General features: G+C 35.1%; 1 protein-coding gene across 4 annotated transcripts in view; it reads right to left on the bottom strand.

Moving 5' to 3' along the window:
• Nucleotides 1–18,533, bottom strand: part of LOC143273444 (prolactin-8A9-like) — a 24,852-nt gene extending 6,319 nt beyond the window's left edge. Inside the window, exons 1-6 of one of the 4 annotated variants that reach the window (XM_076573092.1) lie at nt 18,422–18,533; nt 16,150–16,328; nt 15,364–15,402; nt 14,419–14,526; nt 12,465–12,644; nt 11,171–11,512 (exon numbers count right to left, since the gene is read on the bottom strand). In XM_076573092.1, the coding sequence (XP_076429207.1) occupies nt 11,324–11,512; nt 12,465–12,644; nt 14,419–14,526; nt 15,364–15,402; nt 16,150–16,328; nt 18,422–18,452 (726 nt within the window). In that variant the 5' untranslated portion in view covers nt 18,453–18,533 and the 3' untranslated portion in view covers nt 11,171–11,323. Of the gene's footprint in view, nt 1–1,070; nt 1,178–11,170; nt 11,513–12,464; nt 12,645–14,418; nt 14,527–15,363; nt 15,403–16,149; nt 16,329–18,421 lie in introns of those variants that run through there. The other 3 variants (XM_076573095.1, XM_076573094.1, XM_076573093.1) reach the window with 3 other exon arrangements.
• Nucleotides 18,534–20,873: the final 2,340 nt, after the last annotated feature.

Genomic DNA, 20,873 nt, shown 5'->3' with positions numbered 1-20,873 from the left:
AAAACTTAAGGCTGAAGGAACACAGTAGAGGAAAGAGAAGAATCAACATAAAAGGGAGAGGTCTAGAAAGTTTGTTGAGAGAAAGTGCCCTTTGATTATGCAATACCAAGTTGTCCAGCCTAAAATCATAGACATATGAGCAACACTAAATGGATCCAGCAGGTTGTATATATGTATGTACAAATATAAATATAATAATTAAAGAAAAAAACAGACCTGAACTTTAGTGGGACCATGGGAATAGGTTTCTGGGGATGTGGATGAGTGAAATAATATAATTTTCATCATGTGTGAAATTCTCAAAAAAATTTAGGAATGTAAAAATGTCTCCTATTGCATTTCAAACAGAATTTTTTTGTTATGATCTCCCTTTTTCTACCAAATGACATCTACAAAATATGACACTTGGTCAGCACTCATTGCTCTTCTTTGTGTGATGTGCTTTTGCTTGTGCTACACTGGAAAAGAGTACAAAACACAAGCTGCCATTTGTCTGTTTCAGGCTTTAGAACTTAAAGATTCTTCAGATTTATTCCGATGTGAAAACTCATATACTATACCTAGGAGCAAAATACTCTCTCTTCTGCCTCAAGATAAGCTGATTTGGACCCACTGAGTTTACATCCTTGATAATTTCCAATTTTTCAAACTCTGAAACATTGTCCTTTTGAACTGTATTATTTATTCTAGATGTCCTGTGCATTAGGAGTTGTTTAATGTTCCCCATTGTTTCTACTCATTGGATACCAGTAACACTTCACTTCTTCTCTCCCTTCATTACAGATAACACAGGCTATCCCTGAATATTGCAAGCATGACTCAAGCTAAAGGATGTTGAGAACAACTGATTAAATTTTCTCTTCTTCCCTTGTACAGTTGTTTTCAAGAAAAAAAAAAACAATTTTAAAAGATTGTAGAAAGTCTATGCTGAATTCTTCTCCTGGAAAACTATGAACAAATATTCTTCATACCAGATAGAACAATAAAGATTCCAAAGAAAGAGTTCCAAAAAAGCAAACTCAAGGACTGAATATTTTTACTTAGAGACACATGGGGGAGAGCGTACTTACAGCTGTGAAGTTGGCTCAAACGCAGATCCATTGCTGAGAAGTTTCCAAAGAGGATGAGTGCTGTCTCTGGAGAACTGGCTCACTGGAGTCATACTTTCAGCTAGTTTCTTCCTCCTATATATTCTAGCAGAAGACTCCAAGGTATGCACAGTCACTGGACAGCAAGAAGTCACATGTGGAATCTGTCATTACTGAACTATGTCTGTTTATCTTCAGGGAATGTTAGCAGTTTTATTACCACATACTTATATGTGTCTGGATGGTTCTTTTGTTTTGTTTTGTTTTGTTTTTGTCACTTCTTTTCTATGTGTTGATTCTTGTCAAAATTATTTTTGATATCTCTGAAGTGATCTCGACTCTGTGATGACAGATGGTCATGACAGACCACAAAGAAATTGTTCATGACTACTGCCCCTTCCTTAGAGTTTTATATTCTTTCTATTATCTCTTTCAAATAGATTTTGGACAAGGAGGGATTCTTTATTCAATATTTGACCATCATGCCACAGCATTAGTAAATTATTAGTAGTGTTATTATGAATCTCTGCCAGTAATAACTGACTACTTTCTCTATAAACTACGCTGATAGCTATAGTAATCTTCATGCCTAAATTAGATGCTTAGAATTCATTTTGAAAGAAACCAAATATATTTAACAGAAGAACTCCTTTAACTCCTCTTGAGAGTCTTTGACATCTCAAAAAATTGAGTGTGCATTGGCTTGAAATACAAAATATGTTTGATTTCTTTGGAATTGGCCTTAATCATATCAGAAGTTTATTTATTTACCAAAAACATTTGTACCACTATTGCCTTAATGAGTATAGCTTTATATGCTTGCTGCTAGCATTAGTACTTGTACCACTGGTGATAATTCTCCAAAAAACAACTCCATAGTCGCTTCCAGACTCTGACAGCCAGTTGACATAGAGGGATCATCTATCCCAATGCCAACCAAATTTCCTCATATTGTTGAAACAGAGTATTTGCTGCCTAAAGAATTTATGCCAACCAATTAGGTATGGTACACATCCAAAAGGAGATACAGCTGCAACAATGGTGTGAGGGACCTCAGAAGCCCAACTGTCCCATATCTCTTGGGAAGGTAACTCAGCCTGTTCTCGGGTATTTAATTCAACAATCATATGGTGCTCAGGAATCCCTTTCTCTTCATGGATGTACACTCTCATAACAGCTCATTTAAAAAAGCTCATTAAAAACTGTGCTTGTGTCCTATCAGATTCCCTTCCAAATGAGTAAAATGTGTAGAGTTTGGATCTATGTAATGGGAGCTTTACAGAAACTCAACATTTCCATAGAGCTACTATTACCTGTTTCAAGAAACCATGAACTCACTTCCCAATTTTGTGTCTACATGGACACTAATCACATCTTAGCATTGGTGTTACACAGCATAAAGCCTCAAGCATATGTCAGTTGTTTCCTCCAAAGCACCTGACTATGTAGAGTAGCATGGATGGCATCATTACTTCTTTTCCAAGCCTATAATCTACAGGCAGCCCCATGAACTATATAGGGTGCTCCACCTGGGACTCTGACATACGATTAGGAAGAATTGGCATCTGGTTAAGGGCCAAAACAGATCAGAGCACATTCAGACCTGCCAAACCTACTGCCCCTCCAGATGTCTTGTACCTTTTAATAGTCTCTTGCTTGGTCAATGAAGATGTTCGCTGTTTTACATTTTACAACCTGTCCTGCTGCCTGCTCAAAGATTCCCACAGAATAAACAGTTTTCTCGAGGTCTTCAAGTACAAAGTCATCCATGAAAGCAACTGCTAAGAGCAAATTTATACCATCTATTTCTGAGATGCCCCTTGATAAGACAATAATGCAAAACTCCCTTTGAATTTTCCCCTCTCTTCTTTAAAAATAAAAACTACTTGAGTTCTAAAGTCTTTGTCAATTAGTATAAATTTCTTTCAGTGATTTCATACAAAATCAAAATATTTCAGGAACAACAGAAGTTAAGCACCTAATTAGTACATTATACAACTTACTTCATACTCCAAGAATATTGCTATATATGTAAAATTGTTAGAATCAAAAAATAATGTGACTGTTACACAGTCCCTAAAATCTATCAAAAAGCATAAATATGGCAGTTTCATTTTGAATGCCAAGCCATCTTTTTGGACTTTAAAAGTAAACTAACAGAATACAGGTAGTATGTATTTGCATTGTCTGTATGTATTGTGAAATTTTTCAGTAATCAGAAGTGTGTTAGAACACAAGCACGAAATGGCTTTCAATTTCTCTCCAACTGTCTTCAACCATTTTCCTCTGAATTTTTGTCTCTTAAGCATCATCTTAGACAAATTCCAGATGTTTGATTCATGCTGGGTAGAACAGGTTTTTTCCAGGCTTATATCAACCTTAGTTCACACTGACATTTTTTAGTACTTCTCCATCACCCTCAAGTGGTTGAAGGCAGAGGTGAACAGATCCTACAATGTTTCTTCCCCTTCCTGAACTGGATTTTGCATTCCTTTGAATTTTTTGACTTAGAAATTTGAAGACAGAAAAAAAAATATGCCATTAGTGACTTATGACACAATAGCAAAGACTTATTTCTAATTATGGCTCAGAATATATTATTTAGAAGTAGGAAATGCCTCTCTTGGGGTGCACTACTGGTTTCCTAAAACACACACTTAAACAACTCAGTATAATCAGTGTCTTTATGGGTAGAAGAGCTGTACCAAATGCGATGGTCCCTCCTGTCTCTGCTCTTTCTTCCTTCACTATGTGAGAAAACTGCCTTCATTTGTACTTCATGGTTTGGAGTATTTTTGTTCATTTTTGCAGCTAATTTATTCATTTGGTTGACCATGAGACATGATTTTGATGGTATGATAGAATACCTTTGGATGAAAAAGAAACACCAAATATGTTTCAATTAATCTATAATCTATAATGCATGTATATCCCAGATTATCAACAAAAGAAGCTACAATTTTTGTGACTATGTAACATCATAAGATATCAATAAGTAACTTATGCTATTTAAGCACATATTTGACATCACTTACTATCTTATGCTGCATAAATCACTACAAGATGACAATGGAGAAACACATAGTGAGGATAATCATTACATTGTAGAGCATGATGCACATGAATTATGAAACTTTGTATTTCTTCCATGAGACAGTGGTAAAGTAGCCCAATCTCTCCCAAAAATAGTCTATGTCTAAACTCATAAATAAAAACAAAATAATGATCTGGCTTGTTGGGTTGAGGGATTGGGGACTAGTAGAAAAAGAAAAAAACCCAGGAACATATGCAACTATCATCATACCACTCTAAAATCAAAGAAATGTAGATAGTTCAAAGGGCAAAAAAGCAAAGAAATGAAGGATATGGGAAACTCTGGGGCATTGGTGGGCCACTAGTTTGTGAAGGAATAAATCCAAGAGACTTCAGAACATAAGATTAGAACAAAGGACAGATAAATCAAAGAGGAAGTTTTTGCCCAAAGACAGCCCAACCTAGTAGATCTGCTCTTAATGGTTGCTCAAACAAGTAGTTTATACACACACACACACACACACACACACACACACACACACACACACACACAATCACGAGAGAGAGAGAGAGAGAGAGAGAGAGAGAGAGAGAGAGAGAGAGAGAGAGAGAGAGAGAGCTCGTAGTATATTACTGGATTCTAGCATATTGCTGAAGTCTACCAAATACTGAAGCAGAGGTAACACTAATGATCCTTTAACTCTTCCATAAAATTACAAAGTTGGGGAACACTATAAAACTCATTCTACCAAATCAACAAGTCCCTGATATCAAAAACAAAAAGGCTTATAGCCTGAAAATAAAATTCCTTCTGAAGTGAATGAAAGATCACAGTAAAATGATCATTGACTATGATCAAGTGATTGTCATTGTAAATACGCAATGATTGTTCAACAGAAGGGAACAAATAATATAATACAGTTAGCAAATAGATAAAAAGTCACAAATCACATGAACATCTCAAAAGAACATTATGGGCTTCAGGAAATGTTCAACAGATCTTCCTAATAAAAATCCAGGAACCTAGGTTAACAGTGAATATACTTATCATTTAAAAAAGGGATACAGGACAGCCAACAGCAAACATTAAAGTAAATAGGGAGAAAGTGATAACATTTCTTTTAAAACCAGGAAAAAGATAATACTCATTTCCTCACTCTTATTTAAGAAGAGCTCAAAGTTTCTGGTGAAGACAATTTGAGAAAAGTTAAAGTTTTGATATATATATATATATATATATATATATATATATATATGTGTGTGTGTGTGTGTGTGTGTTAGTATGAATATATCATCAAGTAACTGAGAACTAACCAGTACTCAATTAAAATATTTTATTACTTTTTTTGAAAATTTCATATATTTTGTTTTGATTATATTCAACACCATTTCCTCCCAGATACACTGCCATTCCATATATACTCAACTTTGTGTCCTCCTTTAAACAAACAAACAAACAAAAAACCTCAGAGTTCCACTAGTGTTGCCCATGTATTCAGTTTTATGGATCCTACTATTGCACATTAATCCTATCAAGAGCTACACATTGAAAGAATGTGTGCATGCCCACTTCACCTCTCCATACCATGATTTTTGCTTTGAAATTTTATTAGTATTTCTCATTCTGTCACAACCATTTTGAGTTTATTTCTGCAAGTGCACTATTGTGTGCTGTAAATACCATTTTCTTCCAGTAATCCAATGCCTTGGTTTTTTAGAGTCTTTCTACCCCACTTCCAAATTGACCACTGAGCCTTAGGAGATGGAGGTGTTATTACAGATGCACCATTTAGAGCTGAACACCCAAAAGTTACTTAATTTCTATACTTGCATCTGTAGGTCTCTCTGTTGATTGCCGTTTACTGTACACAAAATACTTCTCTAATGAGGGCTGAAATTAGCACAAATCTGAGAATGCAACAAGTTTAATCCTATGTTCCATTATCAAAACAAGACAAGCAAGTTCTTCCCTAGAACTATGTCCTGTCTAGCCACAAGTATGGGGCCTTGATAACTATTAAACTACCAGATACATGTTCTGTTTTGTGGAATAGTCTTTAAATCCAAGAAAAAAGGTGGTCAGTTACTTCATGACATTCATGCTATTCTTGTACCAATGGACAAATCCTCCCAGGCATTTTGTTATTACAGCTCACCAGCTTCATGCCTGACTATGCCTGATAACTGTTTTTCTTCTCTTGTAACATGCATAGCACTTTCCAGCACTATCAACACTAGCCAGTAGTGATGAAGTTTCCAGGCCAATATCATAGCTTGATTTCTCCTCTGTGACTCCAATATATGTTCTTCTCAGAAGTAGAATTTTACCATCAAGTTCTCAAGAATAAACAAGAACACTGGCAATAGCCTTTTCAGTTCACAATCTATGGGACCTCACTGGCTAACAACTCCAAAAGACACAATATGTTTTTGGTACTAGGCTTTTGATTTGTTGCCCTGTGATATCTAGTAAGAACATTGTCATCCCTTTCTAGGGTAACTCCATTCTAACCATTTTTATAAATGTATATATGGAAATTTTATATATATGTATATATATATATATATATATAATATATACACACACACACACATGTGAAAGTTTGCATAGTAGTAGGGTTCAATACGACTTTTTGAAATATCTTTGATGTTATTTGCCCCTCAACATATACCATATTCTATACTGGCCTCCCATCATTCACCCCAATTAAACCTTTCCTGTTCCATTATTCCACTTTAAATCATTATGCCACTGCATTCTATTTTCCTTCATTTCAAAACCCTCCCTACCCATGGCCCCTCACTAATTTCCTGACATATGTGGGTATTAAGAATCTTGCTATTTTGATGTTATTATAATTTAAATTGAAACTGGTTATGACATTCATATAGTATCGATCTGGTCTGTCAGGTTAACTTGGTCATCAAGATCCTGAATAATTCCATACAAATATTAAGATTGTATTTTCCAATAGTAGGGAAAATGTCACTGATATTTTGGAGGATATTATTTCAATCTATATTTTTTGGTAATATGTCCATGCTCACAATATTAATTCTGTCATTTACTCAGTGTATGAGTTCTATACATCTTGGAGGGTCTCCTTCAACATATTCCTTCATATTTGTAAAATTCTTAATATAGAAGAATTTGACCTGTCATGTTTATTTATAAGTATGTTGTTTCATCTTTGGAAGATAGTGTGAGTAGAGTTTTTTTTTCTGACATTTTCTGGTGAAAGTTATTTTTGGCACAAAGAAAACCTACTGAGTTTTTAATCCATGCATCTTTTTACTTTCTGAAACTGTTGTCTGAACTGTAATCATGTTCTGGTGGTATCTTTTGTGTTCTTGAATTATAGAATCATGGAATCTGCAATAGTGGTAACTAGAATGCTTTCTTCCTTTCTTACTCCCCCCTTACTGTAATCTCTTGTTTTACACTCCTAGTAAAGACTTCAAGCAAAACAGTGAATAAGAGTAGAAGCAGCAGGATGGATAACCTTGAAATTAAAAAAAAATCCCATCTAGAATAATGGTGGCTTCACATTTCTTATATTTAGCGTTAATTCTATTGAGTCTATTCATTTTTCCAAGTTTATGAGGGTGTTTATCCTGAAGGGATAGTGACATATAGAAGGGCTTCTGCACCTTTATTAAGATGGTAATGTCATTTCTGTCCCTTCGTCTTTACCTACTATCATACCTAATAGATTTAGATTCTATGCATGATCTTTATATCCCTAGCATGAAAATTCCTTAACCATGGTCAACAATCATTTTACTGTATGTTAAATTATGTGTACACATATTGTATTAAAATTATGTGCCCCTGTGCTCATCAGGAAAATTGGTTTATAATTTTGTGATTTTTTTCAGATATTTTCTGAGGTTGTAATATAATACATAATTTCTCTCCTTTTCTTTTTTCCCTACAGCCCCTCACTTGTATCTACCATTGCATATTTTCAAGTTCATGGCCTCTTTTTCTTTTTTTTGCCTCTAATTGTTTTTAGGATCCTGGCCATGTTGGCTCTAAAAATGTGTTTGGTAGTGTGCCCTTACCTTGTATGTTTTGAGTAGTTTGAAAATTATTGAAGTTAGTCATTATTTTAGGTTGAGCACAATTCATCAGTGTGCCTGTCTTTTCTCTTTGGAAGGCTTTTTATTATTACTTTTGCTTTCAACAATGTTTAGAAATAGATCTACTTGACTGTATTTCGATGTCTATGAAAGTGTAATACAACTCATCCTCTCTTACATTATTTTCCCTCTACACATATATTCATACACTTAATCACTCACTTGTTCATTCACTCATGTATCTAGTCTTGATTCCTGTGTCTCCTTTGTGTGTCTGTCCTTCATAGCAGCATGATTTGCAATAGTAGGAACCTGGAAGCAACACAGATGTCCCCCAATGGAAAAAATGGATAAAGAAAGTGTGGTGCATTTACACAATGGAGTATTACTCAGCTCTTAAAAACAACATAATCAGGAAATCTGAAGACAAATGGATGACACTAGTAAAATAAAAAATCTTGAGTGAGGTAGCTCAGACCCAGAAAGACAAACATGGTATGTTATGGTCATATATTGTGTACTCTAATAAAATTTATGTGAAGATCAGAGGACAGAACAAGCCACTAGATTAAACACAGATGCCAGGTGGTGGTGGCACATACCTTTAATCCTAGAATTTGGGTGGCAGAGATCTGTCTGGATCTCTGAGAGTTCAAAGCCACTCCAGACTCTGTAAGACTGACTTAGTCTAGGAGAGAAACAGAACCAGACACTGGTGGCACACACCTTTAATCTCAGTACTTGGGGAGCACACGCCTTTTATCTCAGTACTTGGGGGCCACACACGCCTTTAACGGCTCCTAGAAAAAGTTATATATAACATGAGGAGACAGGACTAGAAGCCTTCTTGGCTGAGGCAGCTCATTCAGCTAGAGGTCTATCCTCTGAGACTTTTTCAGGCTGAGGAGTTGGTAAGAAGTGGTGACTGTGGCTTGCACTGCTTCTTTGATCTTCAGGCAAATTTTATTAGGCTACACAATATATCAGCACAGTATATACTTACTTATAGGTGGATATTAGTGTAAGATGTAATGCCAAATGGTCTTATTAATAGAAAGCCCGGAGCCAGATATTGAAGTTTAGGCTGAAAGTTCAGAGAAATGGAACAAGCCACAGCCAACTTCACCTCACCAACACCTCAGCCAATCCTCACACTGAAAGCCTCTGAGTCCTCACCCCTGAGGGTCTCAGTTGAACTGCTACTAAAACGCCTCTAGTTCCTGGTCCTCACACCTTCTATATCTTTCTGCTTCCTGCCATCACTTCCCATAATTAAAGTCATGTGTCCTTTCCAAACAGAAACAGAGGAGGAGTAGATGGGGCAGGGTAGAGGGGAGGTGGTCAATGGGAATGGGAAGAATGGAGGGAGGGAAAACAGCAGTTGAGTTGTAAAATAAAGGAATAATTTTTATTTATAAAAAAATTTAAAAAGTTAGACAAGAAATAAACAGATCATATAGAAAAAAACAAAAGGTGTTTGTGGCTCAGGAAAGAACAAAGGAAAGACTACAAGAAAAAAGATGATCAAGGACAGATAATGAAGGAGAAGATACTGTTAGAATAATAAAAACTAAATCTATATTTGAGCATATTCAAAATCAATATCAGGTCTTTACCAAATCCAAAAGTATCAGAATAACCTCCTGTATCTTCTCAGATTATAGTACAATAAAATAAGAATTAATATCAAGAAAACTGCATAATCTATACAAATACATGGAGACTGAAGGATTTACTGTTTAGCATGTCACAGAAGAAATCAGAGAGGAAAAATTAAAAGTTCCTAGAGAAAAAAAATATCAAAGTTGGTGCAGAGACGACTGACCAAACTACTGGAAATGCATGAACTGTGGACCAATGGCTGAGGAGCCCCCTTGGTGTTGGACTAGGCCCTCTAGATAAGTGCGACAGTTGATTGAATTCTTTAAGGGCCCTCCAGACAGTGGGACCAGGACCTGTTCCTAGTGTATGAGCTGGCTTTTTGGAGCCTGGTACCTATAGTGAGACACTTTGGGAAACCTTGGTGCAGGGAGGAGGGGCTTGGACTTGCTTCAACTGAATGTACCAGGCTCTGCTGACTCCCCTTGCCTTGGAGGGAGTGTAAGGGGGGTTTGGATTGAGGGAAGGACTGGGAATGGGAGGAGGGAGGATGAGGGAATCTGTGGTTGATATGTAAAATGAATGGAAAATCTCTAAATAAAAAAAGGAAAAAAATCAAAGCCTTCCTTGTTGTAACATTTAAGGTATAGTTGAAACAGAGTAACAAATGGTGGTTGACAATAGAAAGTGGGAGGAAAGATGACTGATTACTTCATCAGAGTTCCATAGCAGGTATCCCTGGGGTATTTACACCTTAATGTGACAATGATTTTAATACACAAATTATACAAAGAGTGTATCCAGTTCAATTAAAATGATAATAAAGAATGACTTGTTCAACACAGAGAAATAGAAACATGCAGAACATATCTATGACCATGTAATGGAGAAGCAGATGTATAGTGGGGCTTACATCACAGTGAAGAGATATTGAACAACTGGCATTCTCATTCTAAAACAATTTTTAATTTTTAAAAATTGATTGTTTGGAAATTTCACACATTAATTTGGTGTATCTTTATCATATCCACTCCTTGATCCCCTTCCTCCCAAATCCTGTTTAGACTGTGGAGTCACACAAATACTGTATTGTCTTAGCTATGTATTCACTGTGAACATTATTTCCTAAGGACGGTGTTGATTTCATGAAGCACTATAATATTTGCATTTCTTGTTATGATACACAGATTAGTTCATTGAGAGTTTTACACTTAGATTATAATAACTTGACTTCCATTACTTTCCTGTGAAGTAAATTGGGGATTTGATTTTTTGCAAACTTAACAACTATTATTTGTGATGAATTTGATGGGGGCAACCTGACTTTAGTTATATATATTTTATACAATGAACACAAAACAAATAGGTTTTTAGATTTGAACATCTTTAATGAGAACATTTTTATTTTTACAAAGTGGCCCATTATACCTGCACATGCATTCACAGGTATAAAATTAAAAGAATTTTCTCAGCAATAGACTGTCACGAACCATCTCCAAAGCTGACAGGGTGATGAGCTCTTAGCAATCTTTCCCAGTTATTCGACACTTCAATGTTTTGAGATGACTTACAGTGTGGAATATATTATCGCGTAGGCAGAAGCAAAGGTTAAACATCGCCAAAAATTTATCATCATTGTTATTTGATTTGATGAATGGAAGATATTCCCAGGTGGGGAATTTTTCCTTGTTCTTTGCTGTAGGATAGGCCTAAAAATCAAAATGATACTCAGTTACTTGTTGATCATATTAGCAATGTTCCTTTCTCATTGTTTCTTATGTGTTCAATCACAGAAATGCATTCAGAAATTTTGTTTCCATCAAAGGTGTGGATTTTCATTTATGCAGGTCAGGAGACCTTCGGTAGTTAGTTTTTTAAAAACTATGATCAAGACTCATGTGCATCTGCCCTAATATGTAATTGATTGCAGATGAAGTATTCTCCTTTAGAAACAAACAGAGCAAAAGTAGGAAGTTTGTATCAGACTTTGAGACAGAGAATGGGGTGCTGTCAGTTTCTCACTTAGAAAACTTTTACATGTACTCTACATTTCATAGAAGCTGGTATGAACCACTATTCTTTTATGTTTCAATTAAATCTATTCTCCATACAGTTTGTGTATGAAAACTTAACATGTGATGGGGATCAGATAGTGACTTAATATGCAGAGCCAAGGGATGACTGTGAAAGAGCTGAGCTCCTTCACGCCACCTAGGAAAGGTGTCCTCTAAGTGTACATGAGGAAGTGATATGTTTCATTCTGATCCCTGGAGCAGGAGGTGAGGAGAACCATCTTAGGGAACGGTGGACCTGCCAGCAAGCTCTTAGGGCAGTGGTTCTCAACCTTCCTAATGCTGAGACCCTTTAATGCAATTTAAGTCATGGTGATCCACAACCATAAAATTATTTTCGTTGCTACATCAAACTGTATTTTTCTACTGTTATGAATCATAATGTAACAATCTGTATTTTCCAATGGTCATAAGCGACACCTTTGAAAATGTCATTGGATCCCCAAAGGGTTCACAATCTATATGACAAGAACCACTGCGTTAGGAGAAGATGATCCACAAAATGAGGAGTATTTCAGAATACTTTTTAAAAAAAATTACACAACCCACCTCTTTTATGAATGAAAACAATTAATAGGAAATTGCTTACCTCGGTGAGTATCCACCTAAGGTCATCCAGGAGTTCTTTGTTGTTCTTTTCAATCTCATTGGTTTTTGAAAGGAGAGTTTCAGGGACATCTGGCATGGCACTCAATTCAGTCGTTAGATGGAATAGAGGGCTGTTCCAGGCACCCACATAACTGATCAACATTTTTAAATATTTTTTGGTCTAAAAATACAAACACAACAGAACCATTGAATTAAAAATAATTTCAATACAGCAGGTTAGTTGCTTGTGATGTTTATGTGAAAAAGCTGAACTCAAACATGTTTTTGCTATGTATATATCACACATATTGTATAGATGTTACATAGTGTGGCAATGTAAAATTTAAACTATTAGTCTATTATCTACAAAATAAAACAAATTAGGATTCTTATAAATTAGCAATTTTGTGAGGTTATGTCACCATGTTAGCTTTCCCTATGAAATTCTAACATATGCCTTCCCATTGAAATCTTTATTATTTGGTTATTTTGCCTATCAATTGGCACACCAGGACTTGCTGTGGCTCAATAGAGGCCAATAAGATTGTACGCAGGAAAGACAGATGCCATCAGCTAGGCTAGGGACAAGTGGCTCAAATAATTTTCACTCAGGGATTAATACACATCAATAAATCGTGGCATTCATTACTGAACTCATTTATGGTTTCTAGGTGAATTTAAGGCATTAGAACAAGAATAAAATGAAGAGAGCATGGTACTCATTAATGTGCTTTCCCCTTGCCTCTAAGCGAGCAGGATATTTGTTGATATGTGTAGGTGAAACACTATGTAGATATAAACAACATTAGCCTTAATAAGAGAAACAATGGGAATCACAACAGAATTTTGCCCATCCAGTATTTAATGTTCATATCTGATTTAAATTATACCATCTGTTGATATTTGTTATTATCCTCAGTGAAAATGGGAGTATATTGGGGACTGTTAATTATAATAGAAAGATATAAAGGGTATTAAGGAAGGGTGGAGGCAAATGGTAAGGGCAATACATGGAAGAATGATGTCATGTGATTAAGATTGAGATCTGTGGTTGGATGACATGCACACTTGAATTCTTAATTTCTATACAAGTGTAAATACAACTTTTCAAAACCTCCATTTCCTTTTTTACTCAAATAATATCACCTACTGTTAAATTTTTGCACGTTTCAAATATAGCAATGCTAAAAGAGTGCTTTGTGACATGTTTAGCAATATTGTAGCTTTCAAGATACATTTCCTTTATATCTCTCTCCTCATTTTGCCTTGTTGTTGTCATATAATATTCAATTTAAATCATATTCAAATATGCTATTACAGAGAGATGAGGTGATGATTACAATCACAAAATATAACTGCTGTAATATCATTATCATTATGAATTGGAACATTGTTGCATCCTAAGGAAAATAATAATTGTATCTAACAGGACTATTCTGCTCATTTGCCTTGCAGTTAAGGCTTAGAGAATCATAGAGAGAGGAAGAGATAGGTATATATAGAAATAAAACCAAAGCAGATTTGAAAATCAAGAAGAGAAGATGTAGTGCACAGTAATGTAGGATGTCACCATGAAGAATCCATTAGCAATATATAATAAATACAGCTGCATTTTCATAACTTAAGTAGACATGAGTTTATAACCATAAATAGCCAATTTAGCTCAAAGTGTCCTATAAAATAGTGAGTGAAACTTCAGTGACAACATTGCTAAAGTGCCATCCTCTGAATGGACTATTTAAGAATCTGCTGAACTGTTATTAGGTATTTGATTTTATTTATAGTTTATTGACAAATTTTATTTATAGTTTATTGATTTTTTAATATACTTTACTTCCATTGTTTTCTGTATGCATGATTACCACATCTATCATAATGGCTGCAATAACTACGAGAACCACAAATCTAGTGTATGGCTTCTAGTGTTTTGTTAAAACCCCAAGATGGAAACTCACTCTTATATTTATGTGTTCAGTTCCATGAACTGGAAGGTTCATGATATTAGTGTGGCAGTGTGTTACTGCCCTGTAAACGGTAGGATTCCTCCTCATCAATTGTGCAAGCTGCAAATAAAAACAAAAAATTAGAGTTCAGAAATTATATAAATGATTTCATGAGCAGAATATTAATGCATTTAAATGATATGTAATTATTAACAAAGAATACTTCATAAAAACAGAAATTAAAGAATTAAGGAAGTGTCCATCATCTAATTCTGTGTCTTTTGGATCTGCAACATAATTTGACATTTCACTAAGTTTTGAGCCATTTAACTCCTCTTTTGTTCTCCTGTTTTCCCACTCTTCCAAAAAGCAACTATTTGAAAATCAAACAGAGAAAGGAGCAAATGTATCAAGAACCAAGTGCTTTAATTATCATCTTTCTCTAGTATTTCAGCACGATTCATAAACATATTTATTAATCTTCCTATTTTCTGTCAATAAATATTGAAATTTCCTTACCCAGACATAAGCATTTCAAATTTATTCAGTTAACACTGAATACATATAGCTATGTAATAAAAATTTATAATAGTTTTAGAATAAAATTGCGTTCATTGTAACAAAATTTTTCATAAAAAGTAGAGTATTTTGTAGAAAAATAAGCAATGAAGAATCAAAATATACAAAATTATTATTAATGTTTATGTGCCATATTATTCACTGTATGATTAATGAAATATTAAATTTACTTAAATATATAATTTAGGATATATTATTTATTTCTATTAATCAGCTAATTCAAGGAAGGTTAATGGACTCTTGTTAAGGTTAGGATGCAGCAAAACTGTCACTTAAAAACAGGAAATAAAAACTCAGTGTAATGCTTTATCATCTATGTAGAAGTCATTGACATGAGACTCCTTTGGGGAAGCAACTGGAAAGAAGCAGGGTACTCACCATAGTCACAAATGATTCGGAAGAGAATTCATTGGTGAACTGAGTCATGTTAAGAGGAAAAAAATAACATTGGGTCAATAAAAACCCAACATGTTTCAAACAGAGACACATTCTCTTGATATCTATCATATTGAAGGTTTGCCTATATTGTCTTTCTTTGTGTTTTCTGACCTTGAGAAATGACTTATAGCAATCAGCAAGAAAAAAATCAACGCACTTCTAATCTTTCCCTGATACTGAACAAACCCTCACACTGAAAATCTTTTAATCATAATTCCTAGTATTTAGGGGCTTCTTGAAAGACTAGATCTCTCTCTCTCTCTCTCTCTCTCTCTTTCTTCTTCTTCTTCTTCTTCTTCTTCTTCTTCTTCTTCTTCTTCTTCTTCTTCTTCTTCTTCTTCTTCTTCTTCTTCTCATGCATTAGGTTATCCCTGTTCCAAATATATAGTTCACTACAATGCACATCTTCTACAGTGCTAAATGAACATGAACAATGGAAAATTGTGATCCTGGATGCAATATTTGGAAATGAGTGTTCTTACTCTAGCCACATTTTAATGGTTTCTACCATAGTTATTTTTTAAGAAAAAATAAAATTAGAGAAAACATAGAAAAATCATTAGATCCTTTGAAATCTCATGAAACTATCCCATTGATCCCGTCCATGTTTCAGTAGTTGATGCTTCTTTTACCTATGAATGTGTATTTTCTGATATTTGGGTCATGACACTTAGTGTCTCATTTACTAGTGCAATTCAAACATTAGCATGAAGGTTAAATACATACAAACTCTTGATGGATTTTATCAACAAGATTACGGATGATTTGAGCTCGGTTGATGGCACTGTTAAAGGTCTCCACAAGGGGCTCCCAGCAGCCCCCAACTTCGGTGTGACACTCGGGAATTGATGCAGCTTTCTCCCACAGGAGCAGGTTCAACACCAGCAGCAGCATGAGTGTCCCTGCTAAATAAAACAAGAGCCACTTAGGGATGATGCATTAATCTGGGTTTTTCAAGGCTCATCCATTTCAGAAAAGTTTTATTGGGCCAAAGATTTCTTCACTGCATGATATTATATTGAGTATCTGGAATAGCAGATAAAATCACTGTGAGTACTTTGGCAATTGATTGCACTTTTCTGTATAATACTTTGAGAAACAGGTGATTTCCCATTTTTTTTATTGTTTGAGAAATGATTCTGAATTCTACAAATGTCTGGAAGTGAAAGGAACCCTCAACTGGTAGTTTTAAGTCATTCCCTTTCGATAGTTTAGTATCTTTGAGTTTAAGCTCATTTTCAGAAACCAAACTCTTGAAGAATTTGTAATTTTTAAACTTCAGGTCTGATATCAGGATTTTGGATATTGAGGTAACAGTGTTCGCACAGTTTATCTGTTTGCTTTTTCTGTGTGTTAGATCATAAACACAGGAAGATTACTAATCCAAAAGATGAGGCGAATGTTGTCTTAAGTGATATAAGTTTGGAATTGCTAATTTATGATAAAACGTCAATAGAGTAACAATATATCAAAAGCTTCAGATTATTTTCTTTAAAGTTAATCTTCATAATAATTCTCTGAGCAGATAAGTTTGTTGTGATTGTAATCTGAATATATTTATGAAGGAGAAGGCCTATGGGGCTAAATGATTTTCATATTGGCTGATTATTGGCTAACAGGGAAAATGGGACACCAACCATAAGGACTTTACCCTTCACATGTTCATAGAAAGATCACACGTGTTTTCACACTACCCGATTTTCTGACAGAGAACATAGTCACAATTCTGAGACTCAGTTTTATTCGAGATCATTGGCCTTCCTTGGAAATAATAAACTTTGTCACTAAGACATTATAAGAAAGCTCTAGAAGCTTGATTTGATCTGCTTCCTTTGCTCTTTAAAAATACTCACACTTAAAATTTTGACAATGATTACGATTGACTTCCATCTAAAAATTGTTACTCCTTAAGGAGTACAGCACAAGGCCAAAACTTAAGGCTGAAGGAACACAGTAGAGGAAAGAGAAGAATCAACATAAAAGGTAGAGGTCCAGAAGGTTTGTTGAGAGAAAGTGTCCTTTGATTATGTATTACCAAGTGGTCCAGGCTAAAATAATAGACATATGAGCAACACTAAATGGATCCAGCAGGTTGTTTATATATATGTATAAACATAAATATAATAATTAAAGAAAAAAAACAGCCCTGAACTTTAGAGGGACAATGGGAAAAGGTTTCTGAGGATGTGGAGGAGTGAAATAATATAATTTTCATCATGTGTGAAATTCTCAAAAAAATTTAGGAATGTAAAAATGTCTCCTATTGCATTTCAAACAGAATTTTTTTGTTATGATCTCCCTTTTTCTACCAAATGACATCTACAAAATATGACACTTGGTCAGCACTCCTTGCTCTTCTTTGTGTGATGTGATTTTGCTTGTGCTACACTGGAAAAGAGTACAAAACACAAGCTGCCATTTGTCTGTTTCAGGCTTTAGAACTTAAAGATTCTTCAGATTTATTTCGATGTGAAAACTCATATACTATACCTAGGAGCAAAATACTCTCTCTTCTGCCTCAAGATAAGCTGATTTGGACCCACTGACTTTACATCCTTGATAATTTCCAATTTTTCAAACTCTGAAACATTGTCCTTTTGAGCTGTATTATTTGCTCTAGATGTCCTGTGCATTAGGAGTTGTTTAATGGTCCCCATTGTTTCTACTCATTGGATACTAGTAACACTTCACTTCTTCTCTCCCTTCATTACAGATAACACAGGCTATCCCTGAATATTGCAAGCATGTCTCAAGCTAAAGGATGTTGAGAACAACTGATTCAATTGTCTCTTCTTCCCTTGATCAGTTGTTTTCAAGAAAAAAAACAATTTTAAAAGATTGTAGAAAGTCTATGCTGAATTCTTCTCCTGGAAAACTATGAACAAATATCTCTTCATACCAGATAGAACAATACAGATTCCAAAGAAAGAGTTCCAACAAAGCAAACTCAAGGACTGAATATTTTTACTTAGAGACACATAGGGGAGAGCGTACTTACAGCTGTGAAGTTGGCTCAAACGCAGCTCCATTGCTGAGAAGTTTCCAAAGAGGATGAGTGCTGTCTCTGGAGAACTGGCTCACTGGAGTCATACTTTCAGCTAGTTTCTTCCTCCTATATATTCTAGCAGAAGACTCCAAGGCATGCACAGCCACTGGACAGCAAGAAGTCACATGTGGAATCCGTCATTACTGAACTATGTCTGTTTATCTTCAGGGAATGTTAGCAGTTTTATTACCACATACTTATATGTGTCTGGATGGTTCTTTTCTTTTGTTTTGTTTTGTTTTTGTCACTTCTTTTCTATGTGTTGATTCTTGTCAAAATTATTTTAGATATCTCTGAAGTGATCTCAACTCTGTGATGACAGATGGTCATGACAGACCACAAAGAAATTGTTCATGACTACTGCCCCTTCCTTAGAGTTTTATATTCTTTCTATTATCTCTTTCAAATAGATTTTGGACAAGGAGGGATTCTTTATTCAATATTTGACCATCATGCCACAGCATTAGTAAATTATTAGTAGTGTTATTATGAATCTCTGCCAGTAATAACTGACTACTTTCTCTATAAACTACGCTGATAGCTATAGTAATCTTCATGCCTAAATTAGATGCTTAGAATTCATTTTAAAAGAAACCAAATATATTTAACAGAAGAACTCCTTTAACTCCTCTTGAGAGTCTTTGACATCTCAAATAATCGAGTGTGCATTGGCTTGAAACACAAAATATGTTTGATTTCTTTGGAATTGGCCTTAATCATATAAGAAGTTTATTTATTTACCAAAAACATTTGTACCATTATTACCTTAATGAGTATAGCTTTATATGCTTGTTGCTAGCATTAGTACTTGAGCCATAGTACCACTGGTTATAATTCTCCAAAAACAACTCCATAGTCGCTTCCAGACTCTGATAGCCAGTTGACATAGAGGGATCATCTATCCCAATGCCAACCAAATTTCCTCATATTGTTGAAACAGAGTATTTGCTGCCTAAAGAATTTATGCCAACCAATTAGGTATGGTACACATCCAAAAGGAGATACAGCTGCAACAATGGTGTGAGGGACCTCAGAAGCCCAACACTCCCATATCTCTTGGGAAGGTAACTCAGCCTGTTCTCGGGTATTTAATTCAACAATCATATGGTGCTCAGGAATCCCTTTCTCTTCATGGATGTACACTCTCATAACAGCTCATTTAAAAAAGCTCATTAAAAGCTGTGCTTGTGTCCTATCAGATTCCCTTCCAAATGAGTAAAATGTGTAGAGTTTGGATCTATGTAATGGGAGCTTTACAGAGACTCAACATTTCCATAGACCTACTATTACCTGTTTCAAGAAACCATGAACTCACTTCCCAATTTTGTGTCTACATGGACACTAATCACATCTTAGCATTGGTGTTACACAGCATAAAGCCTCAAGCATATGTCAGTTGTTTCCTCCAAAGCACCTGACTATGTAGAGTAGCATGGATGGCATCATTACTTCTTTTCCAAGCCTATAATCTACAGGAAGCCCCATGAACTATATAGGGTGCTCCACCTGGGACTCTGACATACGATTAGGAAGAATTGGCATCTGGTTAAGGGCCAAAACAGATCAGAGCACATTCAGACCTGCCAAACCTACTGCCCCTCCAGATGTCTTGTACCTTTTAATAGTCTCTTGCTTGGTCAATGAAGATGTTCGCTGTTTTACATTTTACAACCCGTCCTGCTGCCTGCTCAAAGATTCCCACAGAATAAACAGTTTTCTCGAGGTCTTCAAGTACAAAGTCATCCATGAAAGCAACTGCTAACAGCAAATTTATACCATCTATTTCTGAGATGCCCCTTGATAAGACAATAATGCAAAACTCCCTTTGAATTTTCCCCTCTCTTCTTTAAAAATAAAAACTACTTGAGTTCTAAAGTCTTTGTCAATTAGTATAAATTTCTTTCAGTGATTTCATACAAAATCAAAATATTTCAGGAACACAGAAGTTAAGCACCTAATTAGTACATTATACAACTTACTTCATACTCCAAGAATATTTCTATATATGTAAAATTGTTAGAATCAAAAAATAATGTGACTGTTACACAGTCCCTAAAATCTATCAAAAAGCATAAATATGGCAGTTTTATTTTGAATGCCAAGCCATCTTTATTGGACTTTTAGAAGTATACTAACAGAATACAGGTAGTATGTATTTGCATTGTCTGTATGTATTGTGAAATTTTTCAGTAATCAGAAGTGTGTTAGAACACAAGCACGAAATGTCTTTCAATTTCTCTCCAACTGTCTTCAACCATGTTCCTCTGAATTTTTGTCTCTTAAGCATCATCTTAGACAAATTCCAGATGTTTGATTCATGCTGGGTAGAACAGGTTTTTTCCAGGCTTATATCAACCTTAGTTCACACTGACATTTTTTAGTACTTCTCCATCACCCTCAAGTG

Source organism: Peromyscus maniculatus, chromosome 5 (assembly GCF_049852395.1).
Source record: "Peromyscus maniculatus bairdii isolate BWxNUB_F1_BW_parent chromosome 5, HU_Pman_BW_mat_3.1, whole genome shotgun sequence".
Classification (NCBI taxonomy): domain Eukaryota; kingdom Metazoa; phylum Chordata; class Mammalia; order Rodentia; family Cricetidae; genus Peromyscus; species Peromyscus maniculatus.
The sequence above is the reverse complement of the archived record's forward strand: the minus strand, read 5'-3'. Positions and strand labels throughout refer to the sequence as shown.